At 51.9% G+C, this 18431-nt stretch overlaps 3 protein-coding genes and 1 non-coding gene across 4 annotated transcripts; 3 read left to right on the top strand and 1 right to left on the bottom strand.

The window, feature by feature from the left end:
• Positions 1–26: 26 nt before the first annotated feature.
• LOC117894846 lies at positions 27–1095 on the top strand. The gene is made up of 2 exons (XM_034802102.1): positions 27–500; positions 571–1095. The coding sequence occupies exons 1-2, from the start codon at positions 81–83 to the stop codon at positions 898–900; spliced, it is 750 nt and encodes a 249-aa protein (XP_034657993.1). The 5' UTR covers positions 27–80; the 3' UTR covers positions 901–1095.
• Positions 986–15498, bottom strand: LOC117894839 (cubilin homolog). Its single transcript, XM_034802087.1, is given in 18 exon segments — positions 986–1228; positions 1287–1581; positions 1649–1803; positions 1863–2004; positions 2070–2249; positions 2306–2656; positions 2658–2741; positions 2743–6519; positions 6580–6737; positions 6791–7682; positions 7749–9069; positions 9126–9315; positions 9423–9532; positions 9591–9919; positions 9978–10177; positions 10239–12160; positions 12215–12321; positions 14812–15498. Coding segments are annotated over 18 exon segments (10986 nt in total). The 5' UTR covers positions 15370–15498; the 3' UTR covers positions 986–1013.
• Positions 15499–15845: 347 nt separating this feature from the next.
• Trnaq-uug lies at positions 15846–15917 on the top strand. Its single transcript has one exon. It is a non-coding gene; the product is annotated as a tRNA-Gln (tRNA).
• LOC117893364 (2-amino-3-ketobutyrate coenzyme A ligase, mitochondrial) lies at positions 15860–18390 on the top strand. The gene is made up of 4 exons (XM_034799955.1): positions 15860–15908; positions 16989–17185; positions 17247–18108; positions 18169–18390. Exons 1-4 carry the CDS (start codon positions 15860–15862, stop codon positions 18324–18326), a joined length of 1266 nt encoding a protein of 421 aa, XP_034655846.1. The 3' UTR covers positions 18327–18390.
• The last annotated feature ends 41 nt before the right edge of the window (positions 18391–18431 follow it).

Genomic DNA, 18431 nt, shown 5'->3' on the forward strand with positions numbered 1-18431 from the left:
AAGTATCGATTTATACAAGATTCAATTGAAAGTGTGAGCCGTTTCGAAGTAATTTGTTTAACTAATTTGTACTGTACAAAATGAATGAAACTGTAGATGAAGAGATCTTCATTGCTAATATTGGTGCCTTGACCGTATCAACGCCATTGCTCACCACTCTCCCACACCTACACGATAGCTTGATTCAGCACGCAGTCGGCTTGTGCCGGCTTCTTTATATACAGGATGTTTCTGCCTGGAACGAATGGTCCACGGATGTGGCAGAGTTTGCAGATTTCACACCACATGAAGCGTGCGACAAATTTCTAAACGAAGTCCTACCTATTGTGAACACCTACCAATTGTCGACCAAGGTCAGAAAGCGTTTGAAGCTGCTGGATCTGCATCCATGCTTTCGTCGCATCGAACAGGGCTATCAGTACGTGCCCAACGACGAGCTCTCCACGTGCTTCGTGCTGAAGGCGAATCGGGACTTTCGCCTGGCCAGCGCGTTACAAACGGTAAATAGAGGCCCTAAGGGACAACTAATACAACAAATTCCAATTATATTCACATTCACTGCACTCCTAGTCTAGCGACTCTGCGCAAGCCTCTCACACGGTGCTCATTAACGACGCGGCAATTGAGCAGAAAGTCAGTGTTGGTTACAACTTCAAGATCTCCCCTGAGACTGCCAGCCTGTTCTCGGCCATGGTCTCCAACAACATGGAGTTATCAATTGGACAGCGGCACGATTTGGCCGAGATCCATCGCCGCTTGCGGCAGGCAAAGCAATCCTTTGAAGACACCGCCAGGGTCCTGCCATTCCGCAGGAGTATACATGACGTGGTCTACAACATGGATATCTTTGTCAATCTAAGATCGAAACTTTGTAAAGCAATTAACAGAAACTATCACTAACAGACAGATTAGACATTTAGGATTTTTGTTGTCTTTGCAAGTAGATCGATTGAGGAGACATAAATTATATTCGACATAATATATAATAAATAAATTCGAAAATGTCTCATCAATTAGTGTTTGAGGGTGAATGAGAACTGGAAGCCAAGTCCATCGAAATTTGGGGACTTCTTTGCAACGACCACAGCACGATTGCTATTCACGTCAAAGTCATCGGGCATGGTGGATCCACAGAGTGTTTGCACCAGTCCCTCGCTTGCATCTGGCATAACCTTGTAGAACTTTATATTATCCAGCTTACAATTAGTCTCCGAACCCATGTTGAAATCTTGAAGATACAAAAATTACACTAAAAGCAACCAGAAAGTAACCGATGCGCTGCATACCCATGAAGGCGATCCTCAGGGTGCTGCCTGCTGGCACTGTTATGCGCCAGATGCACAGCGAATGGTTTCGATTGTCGTAGGGCGGATTGGCCAAGTTACCGTAGCCACCACCCAAAGAGATGTCGCCACCGCAGCCGTTGGACAGATTGTTGCTGGTGGAGTAGTAGAACAAACGCAGAGAAGCTACGCCCGCGCTCGCAATGCGTAGCTGATTGGTCGCCGCGAATCTGACTGCTGGATTCGCGAGGAATCTGTTCGTTTGGAAGACTGTCTGATTGGTCTTCAGGTCGCTTATCTGTGGTGGTAATGCAAACAGGTGTAGGATGGTTTGGTTTTGATGTACAACTGACGCAGCTACTCACGTTTAGGTACTTCAGACTGGAGTCCAAATCGAACAACACGTACAGCAGGTTCAGTGTCACACTGTGGCCCTCGGGCACTCGTATATCCACGGTGCAGTTGGTCAGAGAGCTGTCTTCAATGGCTCCGCTTAGCTCCGAGTAGTTGCGACCACAACCTGAAATGTGAACAACTTTTAGGGTACATTTCCCGGGTACATGTACTGCCAGTGCTCACGTTTATTCTGCCTGATTAGCACCTCGAACCCAGTGAATTCTGTCAGCTCTTCGCTGTGGAATGTTAGTTCGAGTTTCAAGCTCTCCGGCGACGTTAATCTCTTGAAGGTATTGTTAAGCTGCCCGCAGAAGTACTGCGGTGACTGCAACTGTTTGAAAAGTTGTTATATTCTCAATGAGCTTTGCTTTTAGGCAGCAAAAAACTTACCCACGATTCGGATAGACGTAGGTAGTCCACGCATTTACCCGTCAGTTGTGAGACATCCCTAAGATTCAGCCATCGTATCTCGATTTCCGCCTCCTCCGCTGATCGAATCGTCCAAGAACAGTGAACGCTTCCCTCATAGTCCCTCGTGTTGTTGTCCCCTGGTATGGCCAGTTTGATGCTCTGCGGAGGAATCAATTACAATTTATAGAAAACATTCAACAGGGATCTCCCCCTACCTCATTCGAGCGCAGCTCATATTCAGTCTCTCCACAGATTGTACGTTCCATTTGCAGAATCAATTCAAAGCTCACGTTTCGCGCCTCATCGGAAGTGCCACTCAGCTTGATCGAGAGATCTGAATAGGAGCTGAAAAGCTTCGTGGGATTGCCGGCCAGATCATAGTACCTGCCGAGGCTTTGGCTCTGTGCGGCGGCACTGTCAATAATCTCTAGGTAGCAGCCCAGATCCGACGCAGACGAAGGCTGCAACTGTCTCAGCAGCACGGACAGGCGACGGCCAGGCGGCGCACTGGCCTTGAACATGCACAGCAGCTGCTCGGAGGCATTCACTCTGTAGTTACGCATGAGGACTCATGCGCGGCACATCATCGTCCAGCGCGATTCGTTCATTGCAGTTCGGAGTGAAGCGCACGCCGGCCAGGAAGCCACGGAAAACTGTTTGACGAATCCGAGTGGGACACAATCAGCGCCTGGTTGCTGTCCACCATAACGGTGGGCGGCTGAGCGGTCAAGTTGCCGCACAGACGGGCCACGCGCTGTTCAATGTTCGGCACCAAGCTGGCGCCCTTGTAGACCGCCAGGTAGTCGTATCGGCAGTCACGGCTCTCCTCCAGCTCAAAGTACTTAAACACCAGAACGATGGCGTGCTGTGGGGGCGCCGTGACGCGCCATTCGCAGTGCATATTGTGGGCATAAGACCTCACATCTTCGTCGTGCTGTGGTGGGCGCAGGGAGAAGGGAGCGCTGTAGTTAACGCCGCAGCCCAGCAGCTGGAACTGCAGCTCAAACTGTCGCACTGTGGGCGACATGTACTGCAGGCGGAGTCTCTTGTAGCCGTTGACCTCAAAGTCCGGGCAGAACTTCTCCGCCTGCTCCACTTCCCCCGATTTGGAGCTCGAGTCTGGTTTGTAGACCATAAAGAAGGATCTGAGGCAAGCGAATGCTGGCCAAGCGCGGCGCCCTACATTTTTCACGCTGGCCACCAGCTGCTCCTCGCTGTCCGTGAGTATCACGTAGCTGCAGTTGAGCATCATATTGCGCGATGCCTGCCAGCTGGGACTGCGACGGATCTGCGGCTCCGCGGTGGCACGCAGCGTGACGTCGCAGCTGGGGGAGACGGTGAAGCTGAAGCCGTCGCCGGTGATGTTGCCATTGGTGCGGAAGACCACACGCATGCGAGACGCCTCCACATGCAGCGGCAGCGGCAACTGTCGGCCGCACAGATTCGCCACCTCGGACCAAACGGCCGGCGTCTCCTGCCTGTCGAGGCTCTGCTGCACACTCAGCCGGTCATTGGTGCAGTTCGGGGACGTTTCAATGAAGAAGCGACCCTGGAACTGCAGCGACAGCGAGAGTCCCGCATTGGTGGTAAACTCCCAGATGAGCTCCATGTTGTTCTTGTACTCCGTCCCGTTGATCGTTATGGGCGCTGTGGTCCGCTGGTCGACGCGTATCACACTTCCTGCCGTTGGGTCTGCTATCCGCCTGGGTTCCAGCCGGAACCAACTGCGTCCCGGCCTGTGCTGTTCCGTGTGGTAAATCACCTTGGACTGCGCCTTATCCAGCCGCGTGCTGTTCATCGTCATGCCGCGGCAGAGGCGGCCCACCGGTCGGGGACCCGCATAGATCACAATGTACTCGCGGTCACAGCTGTCGCTGAGGCTAAGGTTTCCCTCCAGCGCATAGCCCCTGCTGCCAGCCAGCATCCACACGCACTCCAGCGGCCCATAGTCCTCACCAATGGTGGCCATCATCTGCGGTGACTCTATGGCCAGACCCTCGGCCACCTGCAGCTGACCGCCACAATTGTGGCGTCGATAGGTGGCCCGAAAGCGTCTCAGTTTTACATTTTGGCCATGGTTCAGGTTGATGCGTCCGGGCAGGGCAGCCATTGAGACGTAGCTATTGGTGACATTCGTGGACATGTAGTGGACATTGCGGAAGCCATCGTCCCTGAACACCACCGAGGGACCAGCACGGCTCCAGTACGCGTACTCCTCCACCTTGAAGGTTAGCGTGGATCCACTGAGGCCCGCATAGTTGATGGTGCAATAGTAGACGGGCAGCTGGCTGAGGCTTTGGACGGACAATTCGCCGGCCGACTGATCTCCAATGTCTGGCGGGCATTGAGAGGCTGCGCTGGAGCTAAACCTGGCACGCAGCGGTATGCTGGTCAGATCCAGTTGGCTGGTGATGATGCTGACCAGCATAAAGTTGTCGCTGGACTCGATAATGCCGCTCCCATTGTACGCATCAATACGGAAATCGGTGATCTTCGAGAGCTGACTTAAATCGTTGAAGAAGGAAAACTGCGGCTGTATGTCGCGCCTCATCCAGCTGTAAAATATGAAAGGATAAACCAACTATCAATCCACAGTAATCCGATCCACTCACCTTCTTGTTTCATTGCGAATAATCACACGCATGTCGGCTAGATTGAGGAACTCGAGGCGCACGCTCTGACCCTTGGGCACTGTGATTCTCCAGCGGCAGACTCTCAGCCAGCTGGACTGCACATTGGCCGGAATCTCAAGGTTCCCAGAGGCAGCATTTATGTCGCGTGAGCACGTGCCGGTTATGCGCTCGTAGAAGATCTTGAAGCCGCGATAGCTGTTCACATTGCTGACCGCTTTGAAGCGGATGCCCAACTGGTTGGTGTTGAGAGTGACGGCCAGTGGGTAGGTTCCGCTGCCGTCCAGTACCAAGAGAGGTGTCTGCTGATCACTAGCATCCGTCAGGTCCACGAACTCCAGTCGGTCGCTGTTGTTCTGTCCCTTCTGCGAGCTGTACGGCAGGTGCAGATCGCTGACGTTGAGCCGAATGTACGCACCACGCGGCAGTTTGATGCTGTACTCGCAGACAGCCGGCTTCGGGTAGCTCCCCAGCGCCGGATAGCCCACGGAGCTGACGAAGCCCATGGAGGCTGTGGTCAGACCGCCACAGGCACTCAGCGATACGTTCAGCCGGAAGCCGGCATGCGGCTCGTCCAGTTGCGTCTGGTAGTGCACCAGGAGAATGTTCCCTGAGCTGCGCAACGTCATTGCGGGCCGTTGGCAGGTGTGCAGGAGTCGGCGCGCCAGTGTGGTGGAGCCATCGAAGAGCTCCACGAACTCCTTGCCGCACTGGCGCAAACTCAGATCGAATAAACGGTCGTCGAAGGTGGCAGTAATGACCTCGCCCGGCGGCGCCAACACCAGCCAAGTGCACTCTGCATGGGGATGCGGCAGATAGGGATAGCCCGGCGTCGTAATGCTGTAAGTGCTGGCCAGCCGGGTCAGCGGGATCTCGCCGTCGCACTCGCTGTACTCGCGGTACGTGAGATTCCAGTAGTTGTGCCCCGGATTGACGGCTCGCTCCGGCACCACGTACTTGATGTACGCATGGGAGCCGCTGGTGCGGTACGTGAGTCTGTCCAGGCCCATTTGATTGCAGAACTTGCCGTCCTGCAGGAGGGGCGATCTGTCGTCCAGGCCATCGTAGATGAGTCCGTACACGGGGCATGTAACGTTGCCGGTAGGGCCCAAAGCATAGACTATGTTGATCTCTATCTTACGGCCCGGTCGCACCTCGATGTGCCACTCGCAACTGCTGCCCATGGCCAGGCCGGCTCGCATTTGCGTGTCTAAAATGGTGGCCACGGGTGCCGTCATATTCGAGCCACATGTCGCACGGACAATGGCCCTGAAGCCGCGTCCGTTGATGGAGACATCGCTCTTAAACTGCAGCCTCAGATGCGGAGTTCCGTGCAAGCGCTGGATGAGTGGCCCGCCCTTGCTGCCGTTGCAGATGCGCAGCTCATTCGTCCAGTGGCTCAGGTCGCTGGAGCTCTGGATGTTCAGGTAGTCGGCAAAGCAATTGGGATACACCTCCAGATCGACCTCATAGAGATCCGCGTAGGCATGCTGCGCGGGATCCTCGGGCCTGAAGGTCCACTGGCAATTCAGGTTGGGCGCATAGCCCCGCGGGTAACCCGGGGAATTCACCATCAAGCGCGCACTGCCAGACACCGTAAAGTCTTTGTTGCACTCATCGTTGGTCACGGTTCTGTTGCCCTTTACGAGCACACTGCTGACCACGTGCCACTTCAACAGAAAGGCATTAAAGTCCGTGTTGAGTGTCCGCAAATAGAGGACATTGCTGCTGGAAAGGAACTGCCAGGGCGAGGCTAGAGTGCTCACCTCCAGGGCAGTGTCATCGTAGCCATCAAAGAGCTATTGAGAGGGAGTAGAAAAGTAGAGTGTGGGTTTTTCTCTGGGTTTTCCTGGACTCACCTGCAGGCCCGATATGTACTCATCGAAGTCCAGGGCCACAACCATTTCGCGCTCCACAAAAATGCGCCAACTAAACGGCTGCTCCTCTGCGCGTACTGCTCTTATGGGCGGCGCTGCAATCGTTCCATTGGTCTCGGACGAAATTTCATTGTCGTGCACTGCCGAGAAGCGAGAGTTAGTCGGAACTAAGACTGGAACTGGGACTACTCACCGTAGCTCCAGTGCAGCTTAAAACCGTCGGCGCTGTTGCCGGGCAAGCTGCGGAATTTGAGCCACAGCTGCGATCGTATCACCAGCGGCTGCTCAGGCATCTGTCGGCCGCAGTAGAGGCCCAGCAGACGTTCGTCCACGCCTGAACGCAGCTCGAGAAAGTCCTCGTTGCAGTGCTCGGAGGCCACAATGTTCAGGGAGTCGAAAGTGATCGAGAGGGAGTTGCCTGGGTTTACGCTGATGCGCCACAGGCACTCCACATTCGCCGGATAGCTGTCCGGATAGTTGGGTGAGCTCAGGCTGCCGCGGGCGGAGCTGATGTTGCCGCCGCAAGTGTTCTCCAGGCTGGTGAACTGCGCCACCAGAGCGATGCCTTTGGCCAGCACACGGACATTGCTGGCGGGCACCACCAGATTCGCTGGATGCTCGCTGCACAGGCTGTAGAGCACCACCTGATCATCGTCGTTGAGCAGCTGCAGTCCCTCCTGTGAGGTGCAGTTCTCTGCTGAAGTTTTCGGGCAGCCGGCACACTCCAGCTGGCTGATGCTCAGGCTGAGCTTGGTGCCCTCCGGCGCCACCACCAGCCAGTTGCAGTCCTCGTCCAGTCGCGACCTCAGATAGCCCTCGCCGGCCGACAGCGTGCCACCGCATTGACGCTCAAAGTGAAGGGCAAACCGGCCCCAGGTTCCCGCCTGAGCCCTGAACTGCACTCGCATACGCTGGCCGTGGACCAGTCGTATCAGCAGCTGCTGGTCGCCACAGGCACGCTCCAGGAAGTGCTCGGAGTTGTCGGCATCCAGCTTGGTCAGTTCCACAAAGGTGTCCGAACAATTGGCCGAATCGGAGAGGTTGAACTGCTCGAAGCGCAGCCGAATGCCATAGCTATCCGGTACCTAGAAGCACTCAAGAAGGATTAGTCCTTAATCGTGGAGGCAGCTGTGGGTTGGGGGTGGACCTACCTCCACTAACCAAAGACACTCCACCTGCGAGGAGTAGTTGAGGGGGCTGAGGCCCTCCTCTATTGTGGTGGCATCGTGGAAGCCGGGTGAGGCAATCACCCCACTGCTGGCACGCACAGAGCCGCCGCAGCTGGCTGGCACCTGGGCATACGTGGCCTTGAAATATTTCCTGGCGACCGCTGGGCTGCTCTCGAAGCGCACGTGCAGCTCGTTGCCCGGCGAGGTGAATGTCTGCGTGGAGGTCTGCGACTGGCAGCTGCGGTAGAGCACATGGCTACCCGGCGTGGAGACTGTCAGCAAGTCCTGCAGGCACTCTCGCTGAGGCGGATCGATATACAGCTCCTGCAGTATCAAACGTATTTGCTTGCCCTCCGGCGCACTGATGACCCAATCGCAGGCCACATCTACGCTGAATGGGATATTGGGCGAGGCAAAGGTACCGCCCATTTCCTGGAGATGTTCGCCGCAGCCAACGCGCTTGTATTCGGCTCGAAAGCCGCGCTCCTGCAACGTGCTGTCGCTGCTGAATTTGAGCAGCAGACGATTGCCCTTGCTGGTGAGCGGAGCCACGCCCTCGTTGGTGCAGAGTCGCCGTTCCTCCAGCAGCTGGTCGTCCTTCATGTCATTGAGCATCACATAGTCAAAGTCACAGCTTCCGGGCTGGTATTCTTCCACCGAGAGATGCGAAAAGACCAAATGGACGTGATTCCGTTTACCGCCGGCGCGTATGTCCCACTCGCAGGACATGTCGGGCGGATAGTTCTCCGGGAAGTTGGGCGACTCAATGGCCCCCTGGAGCTTATCCAGCCGCACCCTGCAGTCCGTGGCATAGTCCAGCACAAAGCTGGTGCCATCGGGCGAGTCGTGGCCCACATTGTAGCGCACGAGCACGCGATTACTGCTGGAGTGGAGCACAATTCTGGTGTCTCTGTCTGTCTCATTGCAGCGCAGTTTTAGGGCACGACTGCTCGTGGTGGGTCCATCGAAAATGGTTAGCTGACCGCTGCAGAGGTTATCGTCTTGGCTCTCGATCTGCAGCGCTACGAGAGATCCCTCGGCCACGCTAATCTGCCAGTCACAGGCCAGGGCGCCACGATTGCCTGCCATCGAGTGCGGCGAGTGTATGGATCCCACGTGCGAATTGAGTTTGCCGCCACATCCTTCGCCGATCTGCTGCCAGTTGAGCAGGAATCCACTCTCCTCCACGCTGCTGTCAGAGCTGAATTTCACGAAGAGCGCGTTGCCAAACGAGGGCAATCGTGGGGGTATCTGTGTGCCACAGTATCTGCCAATCAGTGGCGATTCGGCCGAGTCCCCGTTCCTGTACGAGAAGTCAGCGGATAAGTCAGCCTCGCTCGAATTCTCGCTCGAACTCACCTGATCTCCAGATAGTCGCTGGTGCACAAGGTGCCCATTACCTCCAGACTGAAGTTCGAGACAACCAGCTCAAGGCGATGCCCGAGCGGCGCACGAATGATCCACTCACAGTTCTGCGATGCGCCATACGGTCGCGGCCAATTCGGTGATTTGATGATGCCAGCGCGTTGGCTGGAACGCACATTGCAATCTGAATAAAAAAATAAAAGAGGTGTTTAAGCTCTACTAATTAGAAGCAGCAATCTCTAGACTCTCTCTAGAACGAGATCTAAGTCAGAAATGTAACCTTAAGCATACCGTTTTCCACCTGTTTGTACGTGATCAGCACCAATTGATAGCGTTGTTCATTCCTAAGCGATATTGTCAGTAGATCTGCATCAAAGTATTCCACAAAATCGCCTTCATAGCTGCAACAAAACCAATAAGCAACAGATATAACAATAAACTTTAAAATAAGATAATTACCTGTTTAAAAGCAACCCAGGACTGGTGCTATTATCATAGACGGACATTTGGCCGGACACCAGCATGCGGTTTACGGAGATTTGTTTCCTGCCCGGTGCATCGATTATCCACTGACAGAAGGGCATTGACACCCGTTTCATAAAGCGATTCGTGGTTGTTGGGCTCAGATAGCCACCGCAGCCCGTATCTGGAAAGCTGTAGTCCACAAGCAAGCCACGGCCAGTGCTGGATCCGTGGAAAACCAGTGTCGCCTGGTTGCTGTGTGCCATCAGCACGATATTGCGACCCGACTTGTATATGCGACGCTTCTCATCTTTCGACAGATAAACCTGCAATGGGATGGTCATCTAATCTTGTCTTAGTTTCTGCTATACAGATCCCACTTACGTCCAAGTAATTGGTTTGATTTCCATCATCAGTGGCATTCGCGTCGGCAGCGCCTAGCGATAGATCTTTGATGGTAAGCTCTACGAGCGTGTCCAGTGGTCCAACTATCTTGTATGTGCAGGTCATATCAGCCAAATAGAACTGCGGATAGTTGGGCGTTCTGATGGTGCCCTCCGTGCCACCGAAATTGCCACTGCACACTGCATAACAAATAAGAAAATAGTTGAGAAATGATTAAGAAACATCTATATAAGGTATTACCTCTGCTGTAGCTCAGCTCGAAGCTCTTCTTCAGCTTCAGCCCAAGCAGGGCATACTCATAGCGCACGAGAACCGCATTGCCGCTGGAGATTAGTGGCTCCATTTCGCTGCCCTCGGGCTGTCCGCAGAGGCGTCGCATCAGTGGTGACTCAGCGGTGCGTCCGTTGAAAATTTCGATCTTCTGCAGTCCACAGTCCTCGGACCGCAGCAGATTAATGTGCTCGAACTCCAGCTTGATTTGTGTCCCAGTTGGCTGCTCGATTAGGTAGAGGCAAACCTCTGCATTCATGTGGCCACTGATGCGGCCCTGCGACTCCGTGTAGCTACCGCCGCAGCCTGGCTGGCCGGCCACCACCTCGAAGTGCAGCTGGAAGGAGCTATCCACGCGCTGCGTACCCGTGTGCAGGTCAATCTGCAGGCTGTTGGATGAGCTGTACAGCGGTTCCGGCTGTGAGGACACGCAGCTCTTCAGCAATTCCCGATCCGAGTCGTATACGGTCAGGTAGCTACTGTTCAGTCCCTGGCCACAGGGAGCGGCATCCGAACTTCTGCTCATGCCCAGCGTTATGTCGTAGAATCGCAACAGCAGCCGAGTGCCGTAGGGGGCTGACAGCTGCCAACGACAGTCGAGCCCGGCACGCGCCTTGCCCGGATAACCGGGAGATCGCAGTATTCCCGTATGACCCAATGTCAGGTTGGCCAACGTGTCGCCGCAGGAGAAGGGCAGGGAGCTCCAGGCGAGGTGAAAGCCGCTCCCTTGCGTAGCATTGTCGGAGCGGAACCAGAAGAAAACCTGCTCCTGGGTGGAGACGATGCTTTTGTTGGCCAGTTGCCTGCCGCAGAATCTACCGATGAGCCTGTAGGCCAGCGATGGGCCGTCGTGCAGCTGCAGGAAATCGTGGGAACAATCGTTGCTCTCCTGCAGATCGAATTGTGTGAAGGTCACGTTGAGCACATGGCCTGGAGGCGTGCGAATGATGAAGGGACACCGCTCGTCGGGCTGGTAGTTACCGTCAGCGGTGTTGGGTGGAAAATGCAGCTGGCCCGTGGGTCCTCGCAGTGTGGAGCCGCAGAAAAAGCGCTGGTTGGAGCAACGCGTGCCAGTGTAGCCGGCGGGACAGTTGCATCGGTACTGGTTGTCCGGCAGGAGGAGGCAGGTGCCGCCATTCAGACAAGGACTGGGGTGGCAGCCATCCGAATCTGTGTCGTTGCACAACACTCCTTTGTATCCGGGCTGGCAAATGCATGTGCTGCCGCGTCCTATGTGGACGCAGGTGGCGTTGTTCTGGCACATATGCTGGTCGCACGTGTCGCGGGTGGGGTCTTTTGTGCACCCGTCCGCGCCGTAGCCGTGACCATAGCTGCCCAGTGGACAGGTGCAGACGACAGTGCCAGAGATATACTCGCATGTCGCCTCGGCATGGCATATTCGTTCGCCATCACAGGAGTTGGACTCGGTGGTCATGCAGCTGCGTCCGTCGCCGGTCCAGCCCACTGGGCAACGGCCACACAGATGGGAGCCCTCGGTGTTGATGCATGTGACACGCGGTTGCAGGCTGCAGCCGCCGTTTGCCACCGTGCACTCGTCTATGTCGCGACAGAACCGACCGTCTCCGGTGTAGCCCGGCGGGCAGGAGCCACATCGATAGCTGCCTGGCAGATTGATACACTCGTTGTGGCAGGGATTCACGTTGGGCGCGCACTCATCCACGTCCCGGGTGCAGGGACTAGCCGTGGCTGTGGTAGCATTAGTGTCGGCCCAGGTCCAGCCTTGATCACAGACACACACGTAGCCTGCGGTGGAGCTGACAGAGTGAACGCAAGTGCCATGTTCTCCGCACAGCTCGCTCGAATCGCCAGCCAGGCATTTATTCTGGCGCAGTCGGCAGTGGGTGCCAGAGTATCCATTGCGGCAAACACAACTGAAATGTGGTTCATGTACAGTTACTCGTACATAATAATGGTCGACATCTTACCTAAAACTTCCAGGCGTGTTTATGCATCGGCCATTGTTCATACAGGCAGCCAGATCGGTGTTGGAAAAATCAAAGCATTCGTTCACATCTTCCTCGCAAGTGGGGCCCTACAAGCAAACGAATTATCATGGTGGATCCGATACAGTAAGCGTGAAAGAATAATAACAACATTTGGCACATTGAAGCGTGGGTGCAGATTTAACGGGATTTAAAGTTACCCAACACTTAAAGATCATGTATGTATGCGCATGAAGTATCTATGTAAGGAGGTATCGTCGAGCCCGTCGCATTGAAAAGTTAGTGACCGAACACACCCGAACGTCAACCGACTGGACCTCCTTATGTAGTTGCTTAATGGACTGGACCTCGACTTTTTGCTGACTCCTCCATTCTTCTTTACTCAGATGTCAAACCAGGCGGTAGACTGGGCGTCAGCTTAGTAAGTTGAATATTAAGTGAATCATTGTGTCCTGTATCGTCATGTCATTGCATGCCATCGCTCTCTTGTACATACGTTCAAAAACTCCAACCAACGCACACACACATGAATAACAATAACAACACTATTACGGAAATATATCAATTTTTTCGATGTTTAGCTACAATATATCGATGGGTCGACATACGACACAGTCGATCTATTCAAGCACGACCAACTTCACACAGCGAGGGAGTGACAGAACTGTGCGCATAAATTGCTATCGAAAACGAACTAAGTAAAGTTTAAAGAACTGAAATAAATCAGCCAGAAAATGAGCATCCAGGATAACAATGCCGACGGCATTCACAGCATCGCCATGGACATGGGCCGTCTTTTCATGCAAGAGTTTTATTCGGACGTAGTGTTCCTGGTGGAGGATCAGCGGCTTCCGGCCCATCGTGTCGTTTTGGCGGCGCGCTGTGAGTACTTTCGAGCCCTGCTCTTCGGGGACATGGCCGAGTCAAAGAAACATGAAATACAGCTGGAGGTGCCGCTGGAGGCTTTCAAGTCAATCCTCGAGTACCTTTACATGGACAAGCTTCCTCTTGCCAAAATTGGTGTGGATAAGACATTCGATGTGCTTAACCTGGCACATCTTTACGGCTTGGAATACCTACAGACGGCTGTAGACAAATATCTCCAGCAGGTGCTAGCTGTCAGCAACGTGTGCGCGATCCTGAATGCAGCGAGACTATACGATATGCCCGAACTGGTCAAAAAATGCTATAGTTTTATGGAAGATAATCAGCTTGCTTTACTCCAAAGCGACTCCATCCAAACGCTCTCCAAGGAGGCATTTGAGGATCTCTTGCGCCAAGACAACTTCTTTGCACCCGAAGTGGAACTCTTTCGGTCTATATGCAAATGGAGGGAGAACAAACCGAGCGAGGACAGCCAGACGCTGCTTTCCCTCGTACGCCTTCCGCTCATGAGTATACATGAACTGCTGCACGTGGTGCGACCCTCTGGCATATTCAAGCTGGACGACATAGTGGACGCCATTGATAAAGTGAACATCGGAAAGAATCTGCCCCACCGAGCCACCATATTGCCGAGGGTGAATGTGGCATCCCAAAATTGTGCGAGCTATATCAGGGCTGACACATCTGAGATAGTCATCAAGCTGAAACAATGTTTTAAAATCAATTGTATTCAGGTGTCTAGTAATTTTTCCGCAGGTGAATACGAACTGCAGGTGTCACTGGACGAGACCCACTGGGATTCTGTGGGAAGGATCAGTAAACAACACTATAATCTGATAATGGTCCGGTTTATGGCGCGTCCCGTTAACTTCATTCGGGTAGTTGTTTTTCGAAGTCTATATTTCAACCCGCTCCCTCCAAGTGGTACAGTGTTGGCCATGTACGAATAGCAGCACTGTGATTGTTTCTCAATAGAGATAACAATAACAAATAAAATAATTAATTTTGTGGATGTTGACGAAACCACTTTGTTACAAAACTGTTTCGCAGTCAAAAATGTATATGGCTCCCCTAGTTGGCCACTACTTTTCTCTTAAGTTTGTACAAATTTATAAAAAAGTCATGGACTATTAACTAATTTTGCAATTAAATACAAACTGTGAAAATTTGAAGTGCTACAATGCGAACAAAGTTCTAAAATTTTAAACAGATCCAGTTAAATCTGCACAAACAAAAAACATTTGTTAGTCAACTAAAACTAAAAATAAACTGTTTGAGAAATGAGCCAAGAACGACTCAGCCTTTTATCAATAACAGAAATAGAAAAATAAATCAGAACAATACGCTTAAGGCAGGCATTTTTGTTTTTCCGCGGTGCTGGATACCCGCCTTTAGCAAACACTCCTTTCAAAATCGAATTTATTTCCTGAAATTACTTTTACTTGTTTAATTGTGTATCCCGTGATTGATTCCACGAGCCGGCATTATTCAAAGTAAGTTTTGATGTCAGTTTAAGATTTCAAGTAACGCATACGCATGTACATATGTATGTACATAAAGCTATACATACATATGTACATATGTATGTATGCATGAAAAATTAAAAATGTACATATGTATGTGATTCTATGCCTGTTTCCACATGAATACGCCCCCAATCGTTGACACAGAGACGCCCCCGCGGATGCACTCACTTGCCAGCCAGCAACACAATCACATTGGAAGGACTTGTATAGGTCGTGGCAGGTACCTCCGTTCTGGCAGGGATTCGACTGGCACTCGTCCTTGGCCAGAAAGACTTGTATTCTCGCCAGAGTAGTCGAGACACGCTCTATCCGCTGCAGCTGCCGGCGCAGGACACGCTGGTTAAGTCCACCACGCCGCGTGTTGTTACGCATGTTGAAGAAACGCTGCTCCAGCCGAGTGAGACTACGTTGTACCGCGCGGAACTGGTCCTTCTGCACGTCCAGCGACAATGGCTCACGTCGAGCCGCCACCTGTCGGGCGGTGAGCACCTGCAGGCGTCGCCGGAGAAGCGGTAGCACATCCACATCGTTCACCATCACCGTGGCATCCTCGCCCATTAGTCGAATAGTCACATTCTGATCTGGCGCTGCCTTTAGTAGCAGATTGCCGTTCTCCTGCCTGGTAATCACTGCCCGGTCATCTTGTTCATCTGAAGATGCATCCAGCTCCAGTAGCAACAAGCACAACACCAGCACATACAAAATCTTCAGCGTATTAGAGCACATTTTCACTCATTTTCAGTCTCACTTCACAGACGTGGGATGGGAGGATATATGCACGGATAGATTGATGGACAAAATACACTGAGAACACGGAGAGACAATTTTAACTATACGCGAAATGGATTGCACGGATACTGCTGCAAGATTGAGTAGTGGCTCTGAATTTATAGATTTTACACAAGGGAAAGGGGGCGTTTACAAAAACTCATAGTGATAGGAGATAAACCTTTTAAATATCAATATGAAGTATTGTTATATGAGTACGCCTTGCGCCTGTTATCGCTATGCAGCACTAGTTTGTGTCCCAGTCAAAGATTCCTATAAACACAGGGTTACAGGTGGCTTTGGAATCTATTCATATCTGTGGACAATATTAGCTTCAAGCGCTCTTTGTAAATAAGTAATACATTTCCGAATTTAATCTCGAAGATTCCATCTATCATATTTCCATTCGCTAATTGGGTCTTCGAAAATCTATCGGTTCTATGGTGTAATGGTTAGCACTCTGGACTTTGAATCCAGCGATCCGAGTTCAAATCTCGGTAGAACCTGACTTACAAGTCAACCTATTATTTATTTTTTAAATGTTTCCAGCTTTACTGTTTTTCATTTTTTTCAATTTTTTCCCTTAAACATTTCAGGGAAATATCATACACAAAGCTCCACCAAACCAAAGTTGATAAAATCATTATCAGCGCTCGTATTGAGTGCACATACTTTGATTTGGGAATTTAGTTTCAATTCAGAGGAAAGCAAAGCCTAATAGGGTTTGACCTTGACAATAATTTGCACCATGTTTGATTCATTCATTCAACATAAGTGAATACACAGAACCAACGCCATGACAACCATGTTGAGCGTAAATTAAATCAATTGAATTACAGTGAAGTCAGGCCGCTACATACGCACACAAAACATGTGTGATTGGTTGTACATATTCAGCTATTTATAAATACATTGACAACAAAAATCAGCTGCTAGGCTGCTGCAGTGCGAGCCCCCAAACACGGGCAAGGGGCTGGGCTGGTTTTGTTATTGGGGCTGTGGCTGTTGCTGTGTGCCTCGTCGCTCAGTAAAGTGCCAGACGCCGTACGGATCTGGACACCAGCCAGCCAGTCTCCTCTATAAAAAGACAACGTTTTCGCACAGAAAAATAAGCTAAAGAAAAGCGACGTTATGTCAACTTTCTCGAAAATATTTCTCTTCAGGGAGGTAAGTTTTCAATATATAATATATGCAATATATATATGCAAATATATGCACGGTTAGCTATAGGTTTTATGATCATAAATTGTGTTTGAGCTTAAGCAAAATATAGTTGTAGTGCAATTTGCAAAACATATGTACATAAATATGTATGTACTAGTGCTCTAATCGAACATTTTTGGTTGTAATATTAAGATTAGACTTTCAATCAAATTGGTTTCCCATAGGTCGAGAAACCTATTTATTTATTCTACATGAAAGTGCTGATTACATGCGATTTCTCTAAGTAATTGTGGAAGCTAACCAGAATACGCAGAACTGGTTTAAAAAGAGACAAATTCTTATTGGCATTAGATAGATTGATCCCCAATCCCTGATAAATACAGATATTAATATTTCTTCCCCATTCTGCACAGCAGGCGGACGTCACTATAGCGCCGCAGCACAGACACAACTGCGCGAAATACTTGGCACCCAGCTGGCTGGCATCAAGGAGGCGGGCACCTTCAAGGCTGAGCGCATCATCACATCGTCGCAGAGCACCCAGATCACGGTGCAGGGCAGCGAGAAGCGTATACTAAACTTCTGCGCCAACAATTATCTGGGACTGGCGGTAAGTTCTTTGCTGATTGAAATATTATTCCCCCCTTCTAAGACTTCTATTTTGTTGGCAGAACAACCCAGAGATCGTGGAGTATAGCCGCACGCTGCTGGAGAAATACGGAGCCGGCCTGAGCTCGGTTCGTTTTATCTGCGGCACTCAGGACATTCACAAGCAGCTGGAGCAAAAGATTGCCCAGTTCCACGGGCGTGAGGACACCATTCTCTATGCCTCGTGCTTCGACGCCAATGCCGGCATTTTCGAGGCCATACTCACGCCGGAGGACGCTGTGTTCTCGGATGAACTGAACCACGCATCGATCATTGACGGCATTCGCCTGTGCAAGGCCAAGAAGCAGCGCTACAAGCACCGCGACCTGGCCGACCTGGAGCGGCAGCTGCGCGAGAGCGACGGACGCCTCAAGTTGATTGCCACCGATGGCGTCTTCTCGATGGATGGAAATATAGCGCCGCTGGCACGCATTGTCGAGCTGGCCAAGAAGTACGACGCGTTGGTCTTTGTGGACGAGTGCCATGCCACGGGCTTCTTTGGCGCCACCGGACGCGGCACCGAGGAGTACGACAATGTCATGGGCGAGGTGGACATCATCAACTCCACGCTGGGCAAGGCTCTGGGAGGCGCCTCGGGTGGCTACACCACTGGCCCCACGGAACTCATCTCCTTTTTGCGCCAAAAGTCTCGACCGTATCTGTTCTCCAACACTCTGCCGCCTGCTGTCGTGGCTGTGGGGCTGAAGGTCATGGACATGCTGCTGGCCTCCAGCGAACTGACGCAGCGCGTGCAGAGCAACACGCAGCGCTTCCGGACAGCCATGACCAAGGCTGGCTTCACCATAGCCGGCGAGAATCATCCCATTTGTCCCGTGATGCTGGGCGATGCTCGACTCGCATCGAAGTTTGCCGATGAGATGCTCAGTAAGTTGAACAAAGTCCAGGTCCGTTCTCCTTGCTTATTCTTCCACTTTCCATTTGCAGCTCGTGGCATTTATGTGATTGGCTTCAGCTACCCGGTGGTGCCGCAGGGCAAGGCACGGATACGCGTGCAAATCTCCGCTGCCCACACAGAGGCTGAAATCGATCAGGCCATTGGCGCCTTCATAGAGGTCGGTCGCTCGCTCAAGGTGATCCAGTAGAACAAAAGCATCTTGGATGGGCTTATTGCATTTAAACGAAAGGAATTGCATTGCATTTATCTAAAGAATTAAATAAATATTAAAGATTTCCACTGAGGGAAAGCT

Source organism: Drosophila subobscura, chromosome J (assembly GCF_008121235.1).
Source record: "Drosophila subobscura isolate 14011-0131.10 chromosome J, UCBerk_Dsub_1.0, whole genome shotgun sequence".
Taxonomy (NCBI): domain Eukaryota; kingdom Metazoa; phylum Arthropoda; class Insecta; order Diptera; family Drosophilidae; genus Drosophila; species Drosophila subobscura.